Source organism: Thamnophis elegans, chromosome 4 (genome assembly GCF_009769535.1).
Source record: "Thamnophis elegans isolate rThaEle1 chromosome 4, rThaEle1.pri, whole genome shotgun sequence".
NCBI lineage: Eukaryota > Metazoa > Chordata > Lepidosauria > Squamata > Colubridae > Thamnophis > Thamnophis elegans.
Genome location: NC_045544.1, coordinates 26761813 through 26787209, shown reverse-complemented (window position 1 = coordinate 26787209; position 25397 = coordinate 26761813). Strand labels below are relative to the sequence as shown.

The 25397-nt window shown below is 37.0% G+C and overlaps 1 protein-coding gene across 1 annotated transcript in view; it reads left to right on the top strand.

Annotated features, from left to right (window-relative positions):
* SIM1 (SIM bHLH transcription factor 1) overlaps positions 1-18960 on the top strand; it is a 68446-nt gene extending 49486 nt beyond the window's left edge. Inside the window, exons 9-11 of the mRNA XM_032216416.1 lie at positions 3484-3649; positions 13389-13794; positions 18224-18960. Of these exons, the coding sequence (XP_032072307.1) occupies positions 3484-3649; positions 13389-13794; positions 18224-18960 (1309 nt within the window). The remainder of the gene's footprint in view (positions 1-3483; positions 3650-13388; positions 13795-18223) is intronic.
* Positions 18961-25397: the final 6437 nt, after the last annotated feature.

Sequence of the window (25397 nt, the reverse complement as noted above, 5' to 3'; positions counted from 1 at the left end):
AGAACTGAAGAAGCTTCTTGGACGAGAAGTGAAACATTTTTTAAAAATCAAGAAAGTCCAGTTGCCTTTTTAAAAAGCACCTTTTGAACAATCATGATCTTGATGTTTGAGAATTTCCATAGATAAGGCAACAAATGCTTTCTTCAATTCTTCCTCTAAATATGGTTACAGTTACATATAGCTCTAATTGCAGTATAATGTGTTTTTATTGAAGTATTAATTCAGTCCAACTTGTATTTGCATGTAGTTGAAATGGGAATTTCAATTCTATGTATCTGAAAATGGGTTTCAGATACTATTTTTTATCAAGTGAACCTTAATCATGGCAAGGTGAATAAAACAAACTGGCAACTCTTTCTAGATGAGCCTTCTCCAAACTGATACTCTTCTTGGTTTTTTATCAACTTTGATATCCCAAAGCAGCATGAAGTGGTCATAATGGCTGCATAAATTGGGTAGGTATCAGGCTATAAAAACTGTGATAAGAAAAACCTTCCTAAGTGTTGAAGATAATATCCAGTCACGCTCTATCCGCACACTAAAATTTTATATCTCTGATGAAAAGTCTTCTTTAAACTTTTCTAATTTTCATCTATTGCTTCTCATAACATCCTTAGTTGTGGAACACTTCTGTGACAATTTAAATACCCACTTTTTAATGGTAATACCTGCCAATGTATTTTTTATTTCATGAGGGTTTCCCCCCCCCTCATGAAATAAAATAGGTGCGATGCGGCCTTTTGGAAAGCATAATTCGTAAATTATTCCTTTGAGAAGGATTGCTTATACAAAGAATGAAATTTTAAGTAGCCATCTCATGACTCTCTGCTTGAAGCAGAATGATAATCTCATTTATTCTTAGCTTTCCAAAACCAATAAGAGAATTACCGCTGCTTTCCCAGAAAGGGAAAGCAGAATTTTAACTTATCTGGAAAACTGTGGTCTTTTCTGATTGCTAAAAATTTGGTCTCTAGAATCAGGATGGCATTTTTTTCAATGCTGTGCTATTTTCTATTATCTTTTTAGTTAAAATCTACATGAAAGGATGAGGTAGGTGATTTACCCATTTCTTCAGTTGATTTAAGACTAAGTTATGTATGTTCCACATACAGAAACTGAGTCAAGTGTTCTAGACAAAATAAACTACATATTCATAATTCCTATTTTTTATGTCAAATGTTGTATATCTATGGGACTCATGGTGCAAGAACCCCTTTGCCTTTTACTCTCAATTTTGAAGTTAGCTGGATATGTAAAAGTAATCACTAGTCATTGATTTTATTAACTGACTTCCTTAGCATTTCCCTTTCTAATCTCTCTCCCTCGCTCTGTTTTTTTAGATGAGTTTCAGTAGGAGAAAGGAAAATTTGCATCCTGTTCAGCTACATTTATTTATCACTGAGACACTGGAGAGTAATATCTTAAGTTGTATTATTTTTCTTAAAGCCAGAAATACAGATGTTGATAAATTGTTTTCAAGCATTTTCTCAAGCTTGATGGTAACAATTTAATCTGGAAAATACCATTACATGTGTGGAATGATTATGAGTGCCAACATGTTGTAAAAGAATACCTTCAAGAAAATATTTCCAACAACTGCATAATAATTGTGACATTGATCTGTACACTTGGTCTTATCCTCATCCTTTCAATTGCATTTGCAAGTAACAATGACATATCCAGTGGTAGCTGTTATGGAGTTAAAAGGAATCCAAGGCCTTTGTTTCATTATATAGTTTAGTTTAGTTTAGTTTTATTGAACTTGTATGCCACCCTATTCCCCGAGGGGACTCAGGGCGGCTAACAAACTAAATAGGGAAAAGGGGAAGTACAGAAAATGAAAAGACAGACAAATACAGAACAGATTAAGAACTCATCAACAGCTGCAACAGTTCGAGTGGGGCTGGGAACTCATCAGCCCCAGGCCTGCCGGAACAGCCAGGTTTTAATGGCTTTGTGGAAAGCCTGAAGGGTGGCGAGGGTCCGATTCTCCACGGGGAGATCGTTCCAGAGGGCCGGAGCAGCCACAGAGAAGGCCTTAAATAATGCAAGTTCCCAATATACTCACAGTATATTCACAGTCATGTGAAAAGTCTGAATCAGTGATGGGTTCCTACTGGTTTGGACCCGTTCGGTTGAACTGGTAGCGGTTTGGCAGCCTGGGTCGCTGGAACCAGCAGTGACCCAGGCCTGTGAAACCCCCGAACCGGTTCCTGGGTGGCACCATTGGCGGCGCCATCTTGTTTTTCAGTTCTGCACATGCACAGAATAATTTTAATTGGAGTGCACATGCACAACGTACGCATGCACGTGTGCAGCGTGCACACAAGCGAATTGGCAGTACTGCTTGCCGGAACCCACCCCTAGTCTGAATACACCTATTGTTTTGGAAGAGATCTCTTCTTTACATGTAGGTCACAACAGCAGCACTAAAGACTATTTTCCCATATCTAATTAATGGATGGTGGTACTAACTGGCTGGATATATTTGATGGAAACAAGTAATCATTCCACCATTTAAGAAAGCTGCTAAACTAATCCCATGTAATCAGTGTCCAACATTTTTAATAGTCCTTTTCTCTGTCCTGATCCTCCCAAGATTCAATTTCATTGAATGACCTCTGGTAATACTGTAGTATTTGGGGAAGGGGAAAATAAATTCTTGTCCAGTTTATCCACAATATGCACAATTTTGTACACCTCAATCATGTTCCTTCTTATCTGCCTCCCTTCTAGATTAAAACGTCCCAAGTGTCACAACCTTTCTTCATAGTGAAGTTGCTCTAGCCCTTTGACCATCTTATTGACATCCTCTGAACCTTTTCCAGTTCTATTTCGTTTGACTATTACAAGAGCTGTTTGAAGTTCAAATGCTCAATTTCTGATAGGGCAGTTTTGTGAATTAGATTACTTCTGTATAAACTGGAAGCAGATGTGTATTTAGAAAGTAATGATTTATCATTTTAAACTATCAATGCAAAATCAGAAAAGCGTCACAAGAGAGTCTTTCTGAAAAAATCTGTATGCCATCTTATCATGTTTCCTAAGTTTAGCACTATTAAGTATTAACAAATCTGGATGTATCGTTCAGACTCTACAAAGACTGTAATATATATAATGCACACTTGTTCAGCTTTGGGAATCTCGTCTATTTATATAATAAATTACACCTGGCTTCAGTTTTGGAAACAGAATGGTAAGAGAAAGTTTTCAGGATAAAACAATATGTTGAATGGAGATTCCCCCACCCCAATATCTTTTCAAAGATAAACATTCACTAATTTTTAATAATCCATTTCAAATGAAATTGTTGAGAGTTTGTTTACTTACTATTCATGTACTGGTTCCACCTTTTAAGTTTTTTTTAAATCTGGAAAACACGTATTTGTACACATTTTAAATAATGAAAAAAAATGAAAGCTAAATAATTAATCATAAGTATTTATAGGATTGTATTAAATATATTTTATACTTTTTATTTAGGGACACAGAATACAAAGGACTTCAACTCTCCCTCGATCAAGTTTCGGCTACAAAACCGGCCTTCCCATATGCAAATTCAATTCCAACTATAACTGACAATAGAAAAGGAAGCAAATCACGTCTCTCTGGCACAAAGTCCAAATCTAGGACATCACCTTATCCACAGGTAAGAGCAACTTGATTTCACATGCTTAGAAAAGATTCTTGAGTTTCCTTTTGAATTGTTTTACAATGAAGCATAACTGTATAATTGCTGGAAGAGGTTCAGTCTATGTCAGTGATGGTGAACCTTTTCGGCACCAAGTGTCTAAACAGGAATGCACGTGCATGTGCATGCATGTGCATGCGCCCGAAGACCAGCTGACCGGCATGCACATGCCTGTTTTTGGAAAAATGGCCCCAAAATGATCTGAAAATGGCCTGGAAAATGGCCCAGAAAATGTTCTGGTTTGGGGGGCATTTGGGGGGCATTTTCAGGCCGTTTTCTTGCACTCCAGTGCCCACGAAGACCATCTGGCAACAGCGCATGGGCCCACAGAGAGGGCTCTGTGTGCCACCTCTGGTACGCATGCCATAGGTTTGCCATCATGGGTCTATGTTATCACTGGACAACATATTTGCACTGAGGGAATGTCCAAGGAAATGTAAACAGCATTAGGATTTTAATTACTACAGATTTAATGCTGGAAGCCATTTCCTATTATTTTGAAGATATACCACAAATCTTATAACATACAAAATTGCAAATGTTGATCAACAACACATATAGAGAATGTAGTTAAGGGAAAAATACAAAGTTAAATTTGATCTCTGTAGAAAATTCTGTGCTTTTGTCCATTCACCTATGTAACTCACAAGATTCCATTCAATCTAAATTAGCATTCTATGGCTTCGATCATATTGTTGTCAATCCTGAATGATTAGGTTGGTCTTCCCCAATTTAATGTCTCTAGATATATTGCTCAATTCTCACTATTCTCACTATTTATACTGTTACACTATAAACTGTAACTCTGCTGCTTATATGACTTATATGGAGAGATACAAGTTTAGTAAAAGGTGGGGGATACCTGGGATAAAAATGCAAACTCTAAGTTAAAGGGAAAGAAGTCAACTAAAATACATACAAAAATTCAGTAATTCATGTGTTTGCTTTTCAAGTTTTGATGAAGTCTTAATTTTGATATTATAGAATTACATAACTTTGACACTAGAGGTAACTCTATTCATACCAGGCCATACTTCTTTTCATAACATCATATGTCTACATAATTTTGATTATCTATGCTGAATGAGTTCCCTGGATTGTTTTTTGTTTCCATGATCCAATTTTTTGTTTCATGGTTATCCAGTGCATTAAGAGTCTTCTTCAAAGCTAAGTTTAAAAGTGCTGATATTCTTTCTAAACTGCTTCTTCAAAGTCCAACGTTCACTTCTTTAGGATGTCACAGAGAAAAACATTGCAGGTATGGAGATGCCATGGAATCTTATCCATGTTCTTAACTATTACGGGTATTCAGCCAAGTGCTAATTTGTGTCATATTTCTTGACTGCTAGTTCTTTTACTATTCACTGATTCTAAAAGGCAGGAACTATCCACTACTTCGTTGTCAGTTCTATATCTCTGCATTTTTTGATCTTCTTTATGTATAATCTTAAGCTCATTTTCCCCATTTTTTTGCTCACTGATTTTTCCTCACTGGAGCTTGCAGTTTATTTACATTTTCATCTATCAATATGTCATAAGTATGGTGCCTGTTATTGGTATTCCTTCCTTAAATTTTAAAAGTGCATTTTTCTTCTAAAGCAGCCTCTCTCAATATTGTCAGATGGGAGCCAGTCTGTTTCACCAGGTTTAAATTGGATTGTGGCTTCCTGTCCTGTGATAGATTTTGTAAGCACACAAGAATTGTTCTGAATTCCTATTTTCCTCAGAGCATTCTCTACTTTGCCATAGTTGGCGTAATCAAATAATTTTCAATAATCAATGAAGTACATACTGACTTCATTTTTATATGATTTGGCTTTCTCAAATACCCAATATGCATCTGCAATAATATTTCTTGTTCCTCAGCTTTTTCTAAAGCCATCTTGAACATCTGGCATCCCCTTCCCATGAAGAGTGTTGGATGATCTAATCAATCTTTTTCTAGCCTGTAAGCTAGAAAACATAATTATTAATATTCATTGCAGCATTGTGTTACCATTGATAGTGATAATGTTTCTGTTTAACTTGAAGGCACACAAGGCACTCCGCTCAAAACTACCTTATAGCATTTTTCTAGAGCCATGTACTAAATATTACCATCACTGTCATCAAATCAAAGTTCTACTTTTCTAAAGATAATCATGGTAAAAGAATGCAGTGCAACAAACCTAATCTACTGTAAATCTATCATTTCATTGTTTACATAGATTGTCATTCTTTGTAAGGGCCCTTAAAAAACATCCCAAATACATACATTAATGAATAAACTCTGACATAAGCCAAGGGGAGTTGATCCATATTCTCAAACACTTATATAGTACATTTGCTTACAGAGGCTGGTGGTGGTGGACTATGGCTCTTTTATGACTTCTGGGCTTCAACTCCATGAATTCCTGAACCAACCATGCTGGCTCAGGAATTCTAGGAGTTGAAGCCCACATGTCATAAAGGGGCCCTTGTCCCCCACCTCTGGCTTACAGTATGGAATATATTTTCCTCCTTTGAAAAGATGTGGAAAATAGCACAAGTTTTTCTTTTTATTATTATGAAGTGAAAAGATACCAAACATGAGAAAGTGTTCTCCTAACATTTTTAAAAAAAACATTGACACCCCATCCCCAACAAAATCAACTCTATCCATAAATAAAAGTTTCAACCAGAACCTAAATATTATTTAATTCATTTTATAGAACTTGGTTTCTTTCTGTTTAATAAGATGTAACTAAAATGTTTTTTACTGGGCTATGACCTAACCTTACAAAGAGGTCAAATAAATTTTAAACCCATTTATTCTAAATTCCTGAAACCTATTCTACACTGATTAATAGAGCAATAATATTAATAAGAAACTTTGTTTACCATGAGCTCCTGAGTTTTATTTTTTATTGCAATGATCACATCATGAAAAGTATGATTTCTATAGTAAAACATTTGGTTTGCATTAGATTCAACCTGTTGAGCAACATCCCTAATTCAATTGTATCACTTTTATTAAATTTGGTTTAGTCACAGTTTTGAATATTGTTTAAATGAATAAAAGTTTATCAAGGACAATTACTGCACTGCTTATGACTATCGCTAAAATATGTTTGCTTTTTAGTATCTATTGATATTTAATTACAGGTAATACTGAAAGTTTGTTTTTATTTTGGTTATTTTTGTTAGTAGCAAAGAGAACAGAAATATTCCAGATAAAAGCAAATCGTAGCAAGATATCTTTCCTTAATGATACATTGTCTATTTTATTCAATCTATTTAATTAATAGATTGAATAAAATATTTAATATATTAATTAGAATATTATACATCAAACTTTGCAAATTTGAAAGTGAAAGGAAACTTTAAAAAGTTCTAAAGTAGATTCAAAACTGGTACAGAATCACCATTAGTAGAGGTTATTTTAATGGTTAGGCTGCATTACTTTAATCGAAGCCTTCCACCATCTGTTCTGCCTATAATAGAAGACCATACTTTATATTTCAGGGTTACATTAGTTAAAAAGGCAAGATAAAAGTGATTTAAAAGCACACATATGTTCTGTGTGTAAAGTAGATTGCATCTGTGATCTCCTACTTGTTTAATCAAGAGGGAAGTTGCAGATGCCCAATGAAACACACGTTTTTGATGGCCGGAGAGATTTTTGTATAAAATGATTCTCTTTGCATAACCAGATATGTTTGGGAGCTGTGATAAAGACTGATAACTGTTTATCTATCAAGAGCTAGAGAAGTAGAAATAGATAATAAAATTTTCACAATCAGTGAACACCAATATCTAAAATAGGCTGGTGTTTAGTAGCTTAATAAATTCTGACATACTGTAGTTGATACTTAACGATCTAAGCGAAAAATCTCCTGCATGCCATCTTCATTAACCTACATATTATATTTCCTTAATTATCAATTTATATAGTCACCCATCTCACTAATATGATGCTGGGCAGTATGAAACAAAACAAACAATTAAAACAAACCTTAAATAATCATTAAAGCAATTACTGTAAACTATAAATAAAACCACAGGAGAATGCACCAAAAACCCACATATAATCCAACAATCTAGTAGGCGCCCTATTACTACGAAATCCCCATACCTGCTAAAAAGAACATACTTCAAGAGTTTTCTAGAACAATATGGTCAGGGCTAATTTAGCATACAGAACCCATCATGTACCCCTCCTTGATGAGACAAGTACAGGTAGATGTAATTAGGAGAGACAGCCCTTCCAATAACCTTGCTCCATGTCATTTAAGGCTTTAAAGCAGTGGTTCCCAATGTGGGGCCTATGACCCACAGGAAGGCAATTAGAACCTTATTTAAACCAAGTTAATGGCCTTTTAGGCTTCTTCCGCATAAGTAGAGCTCACTTTTTGAATAAGAATGAATTAGGGGGGGGGGAATGAGGATTTTAGAGATGCTTAGGTGGGGCATGGCCCAAAAAAGGTTGGGAACCACTGCTTTAAAGGTTAGAACCAGCACCTGGAAACCTGGGAACAAACTAGCAACCAGTACAGTTCACCAAACAGAAGTTTAACAACACCAAAGTGGCAATTCTCCGTGGACCAAAGGTATTCTGAACTTGTAACTTCCAAGTGCCCTTCAAGGGTAGCTCCATGTAGACATGTTGCAATAATCCGGGGTGAAATTCAGCAGGTTCTGACAGGTTCTGGAGAACCGGTAGTGGAAATGTTGAGTAGTTTGGAGAACCGGCAAATGCCACCTCTGGCTGGCCCCAGAGTGGGGAGGAAATGGAGATTTTACAGTATCCTTCGCCTGCCACACCCACAGAACTGGTAGTAAACAATTTTGCATTACATCACTAGAGTAATCCATACTTTATTTATATGCCTTAGATAATGAGAGACTTTTAACTCATTTTAAACAGTCAAGAAACTGTTTAAAGATTTTTGTGACCATTTGTTTTATTCTAACCACTTTGCCAAATGTTATTACAAAGAACCTGTATTTTTTTTACAAAAACCTTACAATATAATTAATATAAGAATTAATGCTTAATTAGTAAGAACAGTTATAAATCCTGCTGACAACTCTGCTGTCCATTTAGTCAGAATGTGTATTTGTAAGTAGGCCCAATCGACTATTATTTTTGCCTTTGTTTCACAGAAATTAATTATCAAACATTATGCATGTGAAGTCAGAACTTCCAGGTCAAGCATACAGGAAAAGGGAATCGTCAGAATAGCTCCATTTGTTATGAGGTTAAAATTGGAGGAGGGAGAATTGTGTGTGTAATTATTAAACTGTTGGGAGGAGGAAGGGACATACAGTATCAATATAATGTGTTGAGCCTGCTAGGTAAAAAGTTGCTGTGAAGAATTAATTTAGAATCTGTTTCGAGAGCCTGGAATTGGGTTCTTTGCCTTGAATTTATTCCTACCAGGTTGCTATAAAATAGACTCGTGCAGACTGTTTTGATTCTAGTTCAAGATTTAAAGACAGAATGATTTAATTAAAGTTTATGATTCAAGCCCCAAGAGGAAACCCATTCCATTTCATCCATCTTGAGATTTAGTTTTTTAAAAACATTCCTAGGGAATGTTCAAAGAGGAACATCTAAACAACAACTACTACTACTACTTCTCCTCCTCCTCGTCGTTCTCGTCCTCCTCCTCCCCTTCCTACATCCTCCTCGTCCGCCTACAGTGTCCTCCTCCTTCTGAAAAAATGGATGAAAAAACTGTCAATTTTCAAGAGTACATTTTTGAAATATCCCCCTAGAGGCAGTGATAGTAGGAATGAAGTAAGAACAGCAGTCTCCAGATTATCCAGAAAAGAGCCTATGCTGAGTTTATTGAACTAATGCAGCAAGTGCCCTAATCCTATTTTAAAATTGAAATGTTTAAAAACTGGTTAAAAAAACCCTGGTAAGCACTTAACTTTTTCATTTGCTCTTCAAACCAGTCAAATGCTGAAGATTGCCCATGGGATAGGGTAGTCTTCCTTCTGAACTTTGGATCTGGGGGTGAGGGGCAGGATGTGGAGAGATGAGAATGTTTGTAAGCCTGGCTTCACTTTGGAAGAGCCTTTTCCTCATTAGCTTTGATGGGACACCAGGCTGGACAGGACATGATAAAGTTTGGCCTCTTTGGGACAGATCACCTCAACCCAGGTAGAATTCAGTTGTGTGCAGATTAGAACTTGCTAGTAATGTTCTCTTAGTTGATTACTTAGTAGAGGCAGGAAAACAGCAGAAACAGACCGGCATAATTGGATGCAGTGTCATGGAGGCTGACACAGAACAAGTATGATTGATAGGCGTTATCACATTAATGGAAAAACAATAAACTTTTGAGCCAATGCTTGACTTAACCTGTCCCCCATTTACTGTACACTTTATAAAGAAAATAAAGCTTACTAGGCTTGTGCAGCGGTTTCCCTTTGAAGGAAATAGGGAGCTTCAAAGGATGTTGGGTACTGTAATACACCTGTTGGCATCTGCCATGCAACCCCCTCACAATACTCCTCATATGAAGTATGTTGTAACTTTATACATTACCTGACACAGTACCAAAATCAGCAGAAAACTATTAAATTAAAAAATCTACCCCGTGCTACAAAGCCACCTGATTCATTTTGCTGATTTGAACCCACTTTGGTTCATGTATCTGAAAAATAAAGTGTTTTGAACGAAGCTTCATCATTCTCAAGTTCTGATAATTCTTCTCTTCTACTGCTGTCCTCGAGATCTGTTGTTTGCAAAGAGATTCCTGAATTTTGCAGCAGCTTTTTTTTTTAATTGAAGGAGATGGATTAAAAACACTTATTTGAATTCATAACTAAGTTCCCTTAGGGCTTATGAACTGCCACCTACATACACTGATTAGAACCTATACCATTTCTATTAATAAAAATTTCTGTTTGCATGACCATTGAGAAAAATATACATTCCAGGATGTCTCTTCAGCTGATCCCTAAAATTAAGTATTCTTGAAGATTTCCTTGGATTAATAGAACTTTCAGGATTCTAACAATGGCACTGAATGTCAGGACTATCCTTCAGGAATTGTCAGCCCTTCTTTGTCAGCATCTAGTGATCCATCTTTGTTTGAATTGCTCTGCTCCGGGAAGCACTTGGTGACTAAACATGGTCAGAAATAGATTATATGAACTCTTTCAATGCTAGGGGCCTTTTCAGTTTGAGAAGGCACTAATTGATTTCAGGCATAATTCCTAGCCAAGTAAACTCTTAGCGTTTGCCCCAGTCCTTGCCTTGTAATTTAATGTAGACAAGCTACATTAAAATTTGTAGGAATTATGATGTGGGAAAAAAATGAAATGAAATCACTTCCAAATATGGTTGAAAAAGCTTCCCCATCTCCCTGCATATTTTCTGCCAAATGTCATATGAAGCTGAGTGGTAAGCCCTTTGTGCTTGTCCTTTGACCAAAAATCAACTTTCTAATTTAAGTTCATGCATGTTGGGTTCTGGTGCTGTTCCCTTTTTCATACCACTTGGTTTAGTCTTTTTCCTACACAATGTTGTGCCTTCATCCTTCCATCTTAGACAAGACCAGTCAAAACAAGACATGAAATGTAACAGCACCATGTCACTTAGACCAAAACAAGCTTGGGGTTTGGTTTTTTTTGAACGTTTTAATTAGAGTGGGTTTGTGGAAATGAAAATCCTAGTGAATAGTTCCTGTGTTAATAGTTTCTGATTCAGATATCTTCACGTGAGGGGAAGATAGGATAATTACTGAAAATCAGTTAAAATCAGTTAATATCTGATAACGAGGTGGCCTTATACCCATGCTTATTCTAGGGCTGCTTGAGAATAAGTCTCAATATTTCATTTACAGAAGAAAGCAAAATCCATCTAAACTGTAAAAATACTGGGTGAAGAGAAAGGTTTCTTCCAGATACATAGAGCAGATTTCCAAAGGATCCTTTTTCAGTGGATCCAATCCAGAAGTAGAGATGGGGGGAGTGAAAACAGTCAAAATGGGGGATGCAGCCATACAATCAAACCCCAATGGGTCAATCAAGCAGTTGAAATCATTTTTATGACTTTTTGACAAGTTCCCCCCTCCCGCCTCACACCATGAATTAAGTATTGCTTAAAACTAGAGAAGATACTTATATAAAACTGTTTATAATTATACATGATGCTATACTGTAAAAATAGGTAATTCTAAATATTTGTTCTGAAGAACTTGGGATAAGTAATCGTGTTAGTAATAATGCATGCTGAGGCATAGTATAACAGAAGGAATTTAAAAATGGTTACTCGCAGGTGAGAAGTCAGGAATGTTTCCCAAAATATGTTTCTGGTTTTTACATATTAATATTTGGGATGAGAAATAGCATCTTAGTTTGTTGATATTTAATCTGAGGGGTTTAAATGTAAAACTCACTGGAGCAGCATTTTTCATGTATTCCAGTTTGAACAGATTTGACCTGGACCTCCCAAATTAATATGTAGGTTGAAATATTTTAGATTTCACGTTCTGAATTTTGTGATGCAGTTCTTTCAAAACATCAAACGTGCTTATAGAGATCTGAAGTTGTTTTTTTTTCCTCAGTGCAGTAATATTGTGATTTGGGTTAAAGGGATGTTAACATTAATTTCTTACCATAGACAGATTATGTCCATCTCTATGGCCTCTGCCCTGTCCACTAAAATCCAGCAGATTCCCCATTTATTAGCCTTTCTGAAGGCCTTAAAAAGTCAGCTTTCCCCCAGTTGTTGGGATAGGATGAAACTGAATCCCAGTGATTAAGACTGTTTATATATTAGGCAGGATTGTTTTAGGGCACCAAGGGTTGTGTTTTGGACACTGAGGTGTGTGGATATTGTTTCTTTTATGTTTTTATCACTGCTGGAGTGAACTGCTCATAGTTATGACACATAAAATAGATGGAAATGTAAGTCTCTAAAGTAAATGAATAAAATATGAACAGCACACATTAGGGTAAAGTATTATAAGGGATGCATCTTTTCGGAAAACTTTATGCTAGAAACACGCACATATATACTTGAGAGTTGTTTTCAACTGTAAATAAAATGGATGGAATGGATTGATGAACGGATGGACCAATCTGTTCTTCCCTACTAAAGGAGATTAAACTAAGCAGGACATTTTTCAGTGGATATGATTTCAGAGACGATGCTTTCATCAGCTCAATGCCCTGAGATGTGTTGGTCTAAAATCCTCATGAATGAGAATGATTGCAAAGGCAGGCCAGAAGATCTTGAGAGCATCCAGTTGATGAATAGTTAGAATGAAATGCTTTAATGATCCAGTAAGCTGCTTAAATAAGTCTACTTGGTGCAGCAGAAATGAATACATGCTGGTATGTATAATGGCAGCCTCACAAGATAAATTGTAGCTTTGTAATGAAAAGCTATTGCAAAATACAGAAGAGAGGCTGGAGATGGCTTTCCAGTGGGGTTACAACTGAAAAGAGAATGTAGCTCGATTTGATTTCCATAATAGGTATTTGCAGGAAGAATGAAATAGAGGTGGATATGCACTGAGCAAACAATTTAAAATAAAATAAACCACCTGATTCACAAGCCGGTTGTGTGACATTACACATAACTGCATGTAGATTTTTTTTTATTCAGGAACACTGATTTGCACCTGGTCTTAAACACCTTGAAGATCAAATTAATGATCAGCACTTATCTACCCTTAATTTCTTCTTCTCTTCCCCCCTTTCTTTTATCCAGCAGTATTCTGGATTTCATACAGAACGATCTGAATCTGATCATGAAAGCCAGTGGGGTGGAAGTCCACTGACTGACACTGCATCTCCACAATTAATGGATCCCACTGAAAGACCAAACTCTCAGCATCATGATGTTTCCTGTGCCTATAGACAATACTCGGATCGTGGTGCCCTCTGCTATGGTTTTGCAGTTGACCATTCTAGGTTAGCGGATGATAGACACTTCCATACTCAAGCCTGTGAAGGGGGCAGGTGTGAGGCTGGTCGGTACTTTCTTGGCACACCACAGCCTGGAAGGGAAGCATGGTGGGGTTCTCGATCTGGCCTTCCCCTAACCAAATCTTCTCCAGAAAGCCGAGAAGCCTATGAAAGCAACATGCCACACATAACATCCATTCACAGGATTCATGGTAAGTTGTAAACCAACCTGAACTATTGCTTGTGTAAGCAACCTTGAGCCAGAGATTTAAAATGTGTTTGCATCCCCCCCCCTCAATTTACAGGCAATTTAGAGATATTTGTTCTTTAGCTGCCCTAGTTTCTAGGCCTCATATTGTTACAGATGCAGTATATTTTTTCTTTTTTTCTTTTCTTTTTCTTTTTTTCATGACTGCCAAAAAATCTTTAAAAGTTATAGTTTTTAGCACTAGTTCTCTTTTAAAACCTACATAGAATTGATTTTATGTGCACTGGGTATCAGCTAAGAGTTAATATGTTCTTGATACTTCCCAATGTAGTTGTAGAGATTACTTGCAGATTAAAAACTCTTTACACATTGCCTCTCAACCAGGTAAGAAATGTTGTGCTGGCCTTCTTGATTAGTATTTAGTATTTTAGTATTTTATTTTAGTATTTTATTGGAATTTATAGGCCGCCCTTTTCCCAGGGGGGACTCAGGGCGGCTTACAATCAAAAAGGGGGGGGGGTGCAAATACAAAAACAAAAACAGTAGGTGAATAAAATAAGACAATAAAAACACAACTTGCATTCAACATTCAACACTCGGGTGGGGCGAATTAGGAACTTATCCCCAGGCCTGACGGGATAGCCAGTTCTTGAGGGCTGTGCGGAAGGTCTGTACGGTGGTGAGGGTGCGAATCTCGACGGGGAGGTCGTTCCACAGGGTCGGAGCTGCTACAGAAAAGGCTCTCCTCCGCGTAGTCGCCAATCGACATTGACTGGCGGATGGAATTCGGAGGAGGCCCAATCTGTGTGATCTAATTGGTCTGAGGGAGGTAATCGGCAGGAGGCGGTCTCTCAAGTACTCAGATCCACTACCATGGAGTACTCAGATCCACTACCATTAGGATAGGTTGGGATGGGATGGGATGCGATGTAATGCGATAGAATGAATAGGAAAGCCTCTTTTCAAAATATATCTTCATTTAAATGGATTATTTATGCAAATAGTCAGCTAAGAAGTGCTAAAATCTAACAAATTTATTGATCAAATCCAAGAAAGGTTAGACTTGTTGAGAAGGGAACAAAAATAGTTTAAACACTTAATACTGGAAACAACAAAACTGTAAAGGGAGAAGTTTGAAAAGACCAAATTTTAGGAAGTATTCTATAAAAGAAAGTGACTCTTTATGAAAGGAGAATCCATGTCTCCACTTCAGAAATAATTACTTCGGTTAAGCTTATGTGGGTAATGCTACAGAGACTGAGTGAACCTACATAAATATATATATATATATATATATATATATATATATATATATATATATATATATATATATATATATGAAATAAAATGAAAAGAATGGCTTAACAAATGAATGGCTACATAGTAGAGAACAGGGTAAAGACTTAATTAAAAAGGCATGGAGAAAAATGGTACAGAACAGAAGTGTTGTAGCATTCTTGCTGTTAATCTTTCCTGTACATACTGTATGGTGCTTTCAGGATTTTTTTCAAGACACCATGTTCAATTGACCCTTCCCTTTTTATTTTTTTACTGGATCTGTTTTTTGTCCATTAAAGTCAATAGAGTGCAAGGAGAAATCCAAAAGAAGGAAGCATAGTTCTGATGATGTTCAAGGTGCTTGGACAGTTGCCATCATTGCTCCCTATTAAGGGCTTGGATGCATTGATTAATGCTAAGCCAGCATCAGAACTGACGTGAGTGTGGAGGACCCTCAGAACAGTTGAAAACATCAGGTTCAGGCTTTTGGTATAAGAGACTTGCAAAATTGTAGAAACACAACTTAATTTGGAAAACTGAGCTATATAAGTAGGCATCTGGTCATCTGAAACAGGTAATAGATTCACAAATGAATAGGTGTAATATTTGAACGTTGACTCGAGTTGACATTTTTAGGAAAAACAGGGGCCTTATCCTATCCAGAGTGTTATTAGGTTGTGCTAAATACTTTTATTTATAAAATATTATATTACTAGTGTTGTGCTATTACTACAAGATAGAATTTGCTCCTTTTCATACTGCTGAGTTCCTTGCTTACAAATGCAGCATTAAATATCTTTAAAATAGAAAGCATTTCAATACTTAGTGTCTGTCTCATTAGATATATTGAAATATACACAATAACACTATAATTCCTGATTCAGCAATTTTGTTGTATGGTTGCAAAACCAGCTTCAGCCTAAACTACCAATTTTGTTATGAACATTAATGGATTCAATTTAGCAGGTTTTTCTTTCTTTCTTAAGAGTCATTGAGTTTTGTATCATCGGTCTATAAACATTAATAGGAGTGGAAGTAATTTAAGTAAAAAATGAATTTCATTGGTAAGAGTTATTAGGCAATCTAAATGCTCCTGAACCAATAATTGATTGTGCAGTTCATAAGGCACTGAACGTGACTAGACAAACTTATGTCATTATATTCTGAATAGAAATGCTAATACATATTGACAAGATGTATTGCATCTCTGCCTGTCTTACAAAGAAGCATTTCAAAACAAAACTATGTGGCATCACTTGATTTGAATTTTTAAATTTTTCAGGTGCTTTTGATGTAAATACATTCTTTCCTTTATAGTATCTTCACATTTATCCTTTGTGCACTGTGCAGGCATATGTTATTAGTGCAAGAGACAGCAATCTTGTTTTCTCCCTATATACCAGCACATGGTTTTGCAGTTAACCAGCCATTAAGGGGGAAAAAAGCTGGAATGTCAAGAGATGATATAAGGTCATAATAATCTACTAATACAACCTGAAATAGTGTGATATTTTCATATTCTTATGTGAGATCTCATGAGATTTGTGTGGGATTGCCAACATCTTGTGAAAAATTGGAATATTGCAAGATTTTTAAAAATATTTTATTTTGTTTGGGATTTGGAGAACTTGTACTAGACAGTTGATGGCTAGGGATAACAGCACTCTGACATTTATTTGAACTGCATGCTAATGCTGGAAAAAAAATCTGGAAAAAATCTAGAAGCATTGTGCATGTGGCGATACACAGCCAGTAATGTAGGAATTATCTTACAGAAAGTCAAATGAAATTCCCCTTGGGACGATTCTTCCTATGCTTTGTGCATAAGAAACTAGCTGCAGAGAGTTCACAGGCTCTGTTGGCCTCTGCTAACTATGAACCAGTTAGGAACAACGTGGGGATGAAAGTTTGCAAAACCAAATTTTCTTATGAGTTGAACCCAGTTTCTTTTTCTAGTTAAATTGAGACATTATAATAGCAATAGCACCTAGACTTATATTCCACTTCATAGTGCGTGACAGCCCTCTCTAAGCAGTTTACAGAGCCAGCATAAGAGCCGAGGTGGCGCAGTGGTTAGAGTGCAGTACTGCAGGCCACTTCAGCTGACTGTTATCTGCAGTTCAGCGGTTCTAATCTCACCGGCTCAAAGGTTGACTCAGCCTTCCATCCTTCAGAGGTGGGTAAAATGAGGACCCGGATTGTTGGGGGCGATATGCTGACCCTGTAAACCGCTTAGAGAGGGCTGAAAGCCCTATGAAGCGGTATATAAGTCTAACTGCTATTGCTATAATTATTGAAATTATAGTGATATAATGATAACGTAAAGGTTCCCCATGCACATATGTGCTAGTCATTCCTGACTCTAGGGGACAGTGCTCATCTTCATTTCAAAGCTGAAGAGCCAGCACGGTCCAAAGACAACTCCGTGGTCATGTGGCCAGCATGACTAAACGGCGAAGGTGCACGGAACACTGTTACCTTCCCACCAAAGGTGGTCCTATTTTTCTACTTGCATCTTTACATGCTTTTGAACTGCTAGGTTGCCGGAAGCTGGGACAAGTAACGGGGGCTCACTCCATTATGCAGTGCTAGGGATTCGAATGGCTGAACTGCCGACCAGTTATATTATAGTAGTAGAGGGTAGCAGATGTGGAGTTATAGATGTCACTTTTATTTTAGTTGTACATATATTTAAAAATTTATAAAATATATGTATCTCTATGCATTCTCCTTTCTCAAGTAGCACACGGTTTTCACTGTAAGCATTATAGTTTGTATACAAAGTAGGAAGATGCAATAATATGTTACAGAGACATCCCCAAACAGAAACAGGGAAGGAGCGAAGCGTTGATGATTTCTGTGAATTCAGACATCCGAAGTGAGAAGGCTCAAAGTCAGGAGACAAGAGGTTCCTCAGCTGAATCTGAGCTTGACAAGAGAATCCTGCTAACATAGATACAATATTCATTTTATTGGCAGTAAGTCAGTGTGGGCCAAGATATATGCTGCAGCTTGATGTGGTTGTAAATGGCTTAAAATTCTTAATACTGTTATTTTGTCTTCAGGAGGTCATCAGTTCTGAATGATCTGCTGGACTTGGCGCAAAATCCACTGTTCATTATTTATACTCTTTGTTTTGCTCATTTTCTTTTTAGGACGAGGGCACTGGGATGAAGAAAGTGTGGTTAGTTCCCCAGATCCTGGTTCGGCTAGTGAGTCAGGGGACCGATACCACTCTGAGCAGTATCAGGGCAGCCCACATGAGCCCAGCAAAATTGAAACTCTAATTAGAGCGACTCAGCAAATGATTAAAGAAGAAGAGAACAGGCTACAGCAGCGGAAATCCACCCCCGATCAGCTGGTTTCGATGAATGGAACTGGGAAAAAGCACTCTGTTTGTTTTACAAACTACCATCAGCAGCAACAGCTGAGAGAAGCCTGCCGAGTCCCCAGCATCACCACTACACCTCCTTGTGAACACACACAGCAACCGCGGGATGGGAAACTGATGAGCCCCCAGGAGAACGACTATGACAACAGCCCCACGACACTATCTAGAATAAACAGTCCTGGGTCTGATCGAATGTCTAAATCCGGCTTGATCTTGGCTAAAGACTATTTTCATTCCGACGTGTCTCCTCATCAGACACCAGGAGATCATCAGCCCACAAGCTCTCCCAATTATTACACTTCCCATAGGCAATACTTTGATAAGCATGCCTACACCTTAACAGGATTTGCTCTGGAGCACCTTTATGACAGTGAAACGATTAGGAACTATTCTTTGGGTTGCAATGGATCACACTTTGATGTGACTTCTCACCTACGGATGCAGCAAGATCCAGCCCAGGGACACAAGGGCACATCTGTTATAATAACCAATGGGAGCTGATGGGCCTTTCTCTCTTCCCCACCCCACTTCACCCCCCTTTTTAAGCTCGTCCTAGGAAAAGTATCTTTGCAGAGTAATAATCACAGATGCATATGTTTCACTACCAACATTTGACGAGCTACAGTGCACTAAAAGAGTTCTTGTAGTGTTGTGTGTTGGTTTATCCCAATTGCTATTTCAAATGCATTGGTCTCAAGGTTAAGGTAAAGAAAACAAAATCAAACCATAAAGCTAGCACTACATTGTGAAGGAGATCTAAGTTGGGAGCGCTCTTGCTATGCAAAATTAACCATTTTGCTTGCATGGACATGCATGATAAACTAGTTAAGGAAAATCTATATAAGTTACTGCTGTCTCTAAGGCTTTAATAAAGTAAGAGCACTATGCACTGAATGTGTGTGTGTGTGTCTGTGTATCTGTGTATGTGTGTGCTATGCAAAAAATGCACACACATATACACACATACGTTCAGAAACATACATAGACATAGAGGCATACATACACACATATACACACACAAAGAAGGATGCAAAGCATTTTGAGTTATTTAATGTTCCCTAATAATTCCCTGTTGGCCACAAAGATTGCTAATTAAAAGTTAGACTGTTAATATGGAAGTAGAGAAGTGCAGAATTAAGAGATTTGTATGCTGTACAACAATCTTAGGTTGTCACGTAGAGGCCATATTTTAAGAGATAAACAACATCAGGGGAAAGTGGATATATTGGAAGTGATGTAATGGCGTAGGTTTGGAGGAAAGAGCACTTTTGAAAGCTGATCACAATAGCAGTTCTATTTGTTGGTAAACTAGGAAAGTCCTAATGAAGAAGTGGTAGATACAGTAGGTGGAAATGGTTAAAAATCCAGTTAAGAGTTCCTTGAGCAACTTGTTATGAAAACATCAGAACATAGCAAAAGAGAAAGGTTTTTGGCTAGTCTAAAGAAAAGAAAGAGACATGATAGCAGTATTCCAGTATTTGAGAGGCTGCCACAAAGAAGAGGGAGTCAAATTATTCTCCAAAGCACCAGAGGGCAGGACAAGAAACAATGGTTGGAAAATAATCAAAGAGAGTAGCAACCGGGAAGTAAGGAGAAACTTCCTAACACTGAGGACAATTAACCAGCAGAACAACTTGCCTTCAGAAACTGTGGGCACTCCATCACTGGAGGTTTTTAAAAAGAGACTAGTCAGTCACTTATCTGAAATAGTATAGCATCTCCTGCTTGAACATGGGGCTGGACTAGAAGACTTCCAATGCCCATCTCCTATTCCTATTCCTATTCCTATTCTATTCTATTCTATTCTATTCTAAAGAAAAAGCTAACACAATATAGGCAGTCCTTGACTGATGACCACAATTGATCCCAAAATTTATGTTGCTAAGTGAGACAGTTGTTAAGTGAATTCAGCCCCATTTTACAACCTTTCTTGTCACAGTTGTCAGCTGAATCACTGCAGCTGTTAGTGACACAGTTGTTAAGTGAAGCTGATTTCCCCATTGTCAGAAGATCAAGAATTGCAGTTTGAATGCTCAATGTGTTTCTGAAGAGCAAATTCATTCATTCATTCATTCATTCATTCATTCATTCATTCATTCATTCATTCATTCATTCATTCATTCATTCATTCATTCAATAGCGTTTGTTTCAAACTAATATGAAGTAGGACTAGGGGTTGAATATGGGTAGACACCATGAGAACCTGTTCAGTTATATTTGGCTACATATTTCACAAGATGTAACCGTATAAATGGTGCAGTTATAGGGAGCTAGATGTTGGATTAAATGTCCTTCTGCAACAAACGAGCAGGCTGGGGCTTTTGGAACTGAAATCCAGGATTACCTGAAAGGTTACAGGTAATTTTACTTTTATGACATAACCATGAGATCAGTAGTCATAATTTATTGAAATCAACTAGAAAACATATGGTAACTGAATAAATGTGTTATGGCTCCTCAATTACATAGGGAACTAATGTATTCCTCATACGATAGTCTTTTGCTTCAGTGCTGTCTCATTCTCTTAGTATTTTAAATTCGGCTCCTTTCTGCAAAAGGCATTGATCTGTTAAATTGGATGTAATGCATCAGCAAGACTTAATGCAATTTTCCACAGTGATGAAGTACATCGGCCTGTGGACTTCCAGGTGCTGCTGAACTACAGTACCATTGAGTTCTCAACATTTTTGATATTATGGTTAGGAACAGAATCTTATGCTTTTGAGAAAGATTATTTATTGATTGTTGCATTTAATCTCCATCAAAGTTCTCCAACTTGAAATGTGTCCAATATGTTTTTTTTCTAAATTTCAGTGTTGGCGGAGAAACACCTTGTATCTGCAGAAACAGATGTTTAAAAGCAAGATGAGTTGTAATCAGTGAAACTGTGAGAAGATGGCTGGCATTATAGCTTTCATTCGAAATCACAAATTTGGAAGGTGGTCTTATCAAAATCAAAAAGACATTATAAAAAGTGTTTAGATGGAATTATTACTTTAATTACACAGTTGAATAAGAGCTATCTAAGGCATTGATAAACATGTGGGTTCAGCACAGAGCAGCAAAAAATTCAGTAGTTAGAAACATAAAGAAAACTATAAATATTTACATTTAATATTTATATTTAATAGTTTTTTGGACAGAAAGTTGGATCTAAGACCAAGGGTAATGCTTCTGGTTTCCCCCCACCAAACAAAGACCATCTCTGGGTTGACAGAAAAGCATACTGACATGACACTTATTGTCCTCATTGCTAATCCCTATATTATCTCTCTTCTTTTTGTTTCCAAGCACAGTAATTACATTCAGATTCAAAGATAAAACCTAGTGAATTAAGGCTATTGTTGGATAGTGTCAAAATAAAAAGGGAAATGTTTCTGTAATACTAGAATAGCTGAGAACAAGGTCATTAACCCTCTGTGGACTTACAGAATTTTCATAGCGTCACTGGAGTTATATAAAGCTTGTTTAAAGTACTATTATTGTGTTATAACAATGGGACAAGTATATTGCAGAAATTACTGTACATCATTAGCAGGGAAAAGATCTCACAGATGGGCTGGGGAAAGGATTAAGATAACATCATGGGAAGAGAGCAGAGAAAACATGTTGCCAGGGAATGTTTGTTCCATGGTTAAGTACAAATAGACACATGGGGTTAGTATAGCAAATAGTGGCTATGATCCAGCCAACATTAAGCCTATTTATTTCAGCTAGATTATTTAAAAGTGTTTCTCCTGCACTTAATTTAGAAATGTGCATGTGCAAATCCTTAACAGGTTCATCTCAAGACAGTAAAAGTACCTTGACCAAATATTGGCTACTCCCACCACCATATTTTTAAAAATCTAGGATGTAATCCAGTGGTGAGATTCAATTTTTTTACTACCTGTTCTGTGGGCGTGGCTTAGTGGGCGTGGCATGGCTTGGTGGCATGGCCGTGACAGGGAAAGGATACTGTAAAATTTCCATTCCCACCCCACTCCAGGAGAAGGATACTGTAAAATCCCCATTTCTTCTCAATCAGCTGGGACTCAGGCGGCAGAGAATAGATGGGCCAGGGCCAGTAAGAGGTGGTAGTTACCAATTCTCCGAACTACTCAAAATTTCTGCTACCGGTTCTCCAGAACTGGTCAGAACCTCTGATGTAATCTAGCAAAGTAAAATTGTGCAGTATTTCATTTTTACTTACATGAGTAAATATTTGTGTTTCATTTCCTCTCCTATCTGCAATTAATAAGAGCAATGATGAATTTTTACAGAGAAGCTTAATGCAATATGTAGACAAGTGCTCAACCTAGTATGAACTTCCTCAAAGGTCTAGGTCTAATCACAGACTGTTGGGAGTATTGTAAAATGCTTTGTTTTCAAGGTCTACACCACAGCTCTTGGGTTCCAAGCACAACAACTAATAACTAATAATCAATAAAGTCCTCATTCAGAGAAGGAGCATCATCCAAGAATTGAACAATAGCCACAGCTACTTTTTTTTTGTGTGCTTTTACTGATTTTCAAAAAACTATAGGAGCCATGTAGGCTGTTAGGTCTGTCCTTCCAGTCAATGCAGGAATATATAGCGAAGATGAGAAAGAGTTACCAAATGAATAAACAAACAATTGTGAATCAGCAAGTCAACAATAGCTTTTGGTTTATTCAATCTATTTATATTTAATAAAGATAGAGATTTCACTAAGATTAAGTATGACACCGTCATAAATATTTTACTTAGGATGTGTACTTGCCTGTATAGTGAACATAGCAGTAGACTTATATACCGCTTCATAGGCCTTTCAGGTCTCTCTAAGCGGTTTACAGAGAGTCAACATATTGCCCCCAACAATCTGGGTCCTCATTTTACCCACCTCGGAAGGATGGAAGGCTGAGTCAACCCTGAGCCGGTGAGATTTGAACCGCTGACCTGCTGATCTAGCAGTAGCCTGCAGTGCCTGCAGTGCTGCATTTAACCACTGCGCCACCTTGGCTCTTCATTCTGCAGAACAGCCTATAGATTTAATATGTGGCATACAATTTAAGATAAAACTATGGAGAAAATAAAGGCATTCTAGGTCAAATGTTGGTGTAACATAAGTCTACAATATTAATGCACTGATAATGAAAATGTTAAGCATAAAAGCTAATATATAAATTAATAAGAATAATTTCCAGCCACATTCTAAAGGGAAGGAATAAAATGATTATAAAGATTTAAAAAATGAGTTTACATTCTGAAATTAAAAATCCCAGAGGATTATTATATTGGACACAAAACAAGGGCCATCACTAATTTCTTAAATAGAAGAAATTTACAAATTATATCCAGATTATCACATTCCACATTATGAAATAAATTGCATTCAGTATAATGCAACTACAGGTTGCAACCTTCATATTCAACTTGTGCAAATAACTGCTAGGTAAGTAATTAGTGTAGCACGTTGCTAATGTGTAACCATTCTGCATGTACAGCTGGATAGTAGAGTACACTCAGACTAGTATTTCCAAGTAGAAACATTTTGGATTTCAATATAAGAATTTCTAAAAATGAAAGCAGAGACTAAGAATCCTAACAAAGTTGTCAAGGTTCAGTAACATCCGTATCAGATCTTCATCAGGCCTAAAATGCTTTTCATGTTATGTAGGAAAACCTCCATGCTTAAAACTCAGCTAGATCTCTTCACAATGATGTGTTCATATAATATCTTTCCCAGATTGTGGCCATTACCAAGCATTAATCTGACATACAGTAGATAGATGTTTGTGTTACATTCTAAATGCAGACCATATACAGCTACCAAACCATTTTGCAAAATGCAGGAATCTTGAATCAACTGAATTTTGGAAGAAGTGCTTGGTTGGTCCTGTTCTCTTCATTTTTCCCTCATATTTTTTAAACAACTAGTATGGCCTTTTGTGTATTGTCAAAAAGTAGGCACCAAGTTTTCATCCCTCCTGTTTGGTTTTAACATTGGATACCATTTTTGGAGCACCTACATTTTACAGGATAACAATGAACATCATGCTTTCTTCATCTGGGGTGTTAGGGCAAATCAAAATAAATGTTTGAATTTTGGATCCTTGCTCTATTTGATTGATTGATATATGGCCTCTTTGACCCTCCCACCGACCTCTATCTCTCAAGCTTGAATTTGAAACCAGGCATTGAAATTTTAGCTTTCCTCTGGATTTTGAATTGCAAATTGCATTTGAATGCAGTTCTTCCCATATTTCAGTCATCTCCCTATGTAGCATTGCAATGCTTTCCTCAAATAATATAAATTGCAACTTCTCCATTTCATAAACCTAGAAGTTTTGTGCACCAAGTTGGGAGAAATATACTCATTGTAGAAAGATGATGCATTTTTACACTTCATGACTGGAAGGAGCAACATTGGATCTATAGACCGGCTTTCTCCAACCTGTTACCCTAGACTTGTGCTCCCATTATAATCTTCTAAATTCTGGCCTTGATTGAGTTTTGGGAATTGTAGTCCAGCCTATGTGGGGGAACCTATGTTGAGGAAAGCTGGCTTATAGATAAGCAATGAAGGTCTAAAGTAGGTGGTATATGAGGATCATTCTTCCTTCTGAGTTTGCTTTCTATTTCCATTCTATTTTATAAAATCCTCTAGATATTTGTAATGGGCTTTGTGGTGTCTCTGTTTTGAGGGGCTGCAGAGGGAAGCAGAAGGTAGGAAAACTCCACTCTACGTCCAATACAAACCAAAGAATCTGCTCCTATCCAAATTAGGTAGACTTTAGCTGTTGAAATCAATAGCCTTCACTTTGCACAGGATTTGGCTAATAATCAAAGTTTTCAGCTCTATTCAGTAACTTCTTTTTTCAAACAGCAAATGTGTTCATTTATTATTGTAGTCATTTAATCTATTAAAAAAAAAAACCATTATTTATTTTAATGCATGTAGCTTAGTTTTCAAATG